At 34.0% G+C, this 1,354-nt stretch overlaps 1 protein-coding gene across 1 annotated transcript in view; it reads left to right on the top strand.

Annotated features, from left to right (window-relative positions):
* LOC119591480 (vacuolar protein sorting-associated protein 33A-like) overlaps positions 1 to 1,354 on the top strand; it is a 17,765-nt gene that overhangs the window by 13,680 nt on the left and 2,731 nt on the right. The window contains exons 5-6 of the mRNA XM_037940223.1: positions 519 to 636; positions 891 to 1,181. Of these exons, the coding sequence (XP_037796151.1) occupies positions 519 to 636; positions 891 to 1,181 (409 nt within the window). The remainder of the gene's footprint in view (positions 1 to 518; positions 637 to 890; positions 1,182 to 1,354) is intronic.

The following is a 1,354-nucleotide window of genomic DNA, read 5'->3' as shown; positions in this document are numbered from 1 at the left end:
ACTTCCTTTGGCCTGTGTGTTATTTGTAAGGATATTTTTTCTTCTTTATGTTAACATCATTTTCAAACATTCTTAAACAAAAATTTTGTGATGCTTTGGAGACATATAATTGTTTTTACTGCCTTTATAATTAGAGAAGTAGGGGTTAAATACAAGAAAGATATGGATTATTTTTATGTCATGTATTTTAATTTTCCTTTTTTTCTGGTATATAATTATGGGATCTTTCTGTTTTGGGATTTTCCACAAAACTATTTACTGATGAAAGCTGTTTTATGTTTTATGTCCCCTTAGGTCTGTAATATTTCTTAGTTGTCTTTATTCCATTTAAAGGTATTAAGGATAGTCAATTATTTTTAAGGCAATATAGTTGTGGTTTCTTTGCTTTTTATTTGTAGAAAAGTTGTTTGGATTTCACCATCAAATTCCCTAATTAATCTGGTGTAGTTTAAGTGATCCCCAAAAGCCAATTCTGAATTCTCATCATTTTTAAACCTATTAATTTACTTTTCATTCAGGTGACTCCGCAGATAGACCAGCTAATTCTTATTGACCGCTCAGTTGACCTCATTACACCCCTTGCAACACAACTCACATATGAAGGCCTTATAGACCAGTTCTTTCAAATAAACAACTGTGAGTATAGTGAAATTTTAATTGTATGATTTTTTTTAATGTAAAGGTTTTATTTCTCTGTGAATTTGTTAATTTATGAAATATATATCCAAAATCGATTCTCAGAAAGTGCAGAATATTGTTTACCAGTTTTTCTAAGTATATCATATGGCTCGTACAAAAAGTTTTTCTGTAATAGAGAGGTGTAAAAGTCGAACACTTTTATATTTTTTTTCTGAAATATGAAACTCAGTCATATGAATCTTCCATTTCAGGCACTGTAAAACTACCAGGGGAAAAGTTTGCACCAGCCACCACAGACTCCAGCACGTCCGATGACTCTGCCTTTCAGGAGACCAAGACTATCCACCTGTCATCATCTGAGGCTCTATTTGCTGAGATCAGAGATTGCAACTTTTCTGCTGTTGGCCCCAGGCTCTCTCGCCATGCAAAGTCTGTTGTAGCACAGTATGAGGAACGGCATGCTGCTAAGACTGTTGGGGAACTGAAGCAGTTTGTCCAACGTATCCCACAGATGGAGGTGTACAAGCAGTCAGTAGCCACACGTAAGTAATAGAGGCAGATGATCTTGTACCTCATTAAGGTGAATTGTGCAATGTAACCTAGGAAAACTCTTGCTAAGATATAAAACAGTATTATGGTAGGATGTATTTTTCAAATTGAGACTCAGAAGTATAGCATAATTCTTTTTTGTTTTTCAGATGCTTTATATATGTAG

The sequence above is a fragment of the Penaeus monodon genome, chromosome 28 (genome assembly GCF_015228065.2).
Source record: "Penaeus monodon isolate SGIC_2016 chromosome 28, NSTDA_Pmon_1, whole genome shotgun sequence".
NCBI classification, from domain to species: Eukaryota; Metazoa; Arthropoda; class Malacostraca; order Decapoda; family Penaeidae; genus Penaeus; species Penaeus monodon.
Note: the sequence above shows the minus strand (reverse complement) of the source record. Positions and strands in the feature narration are given on the sequence as shown.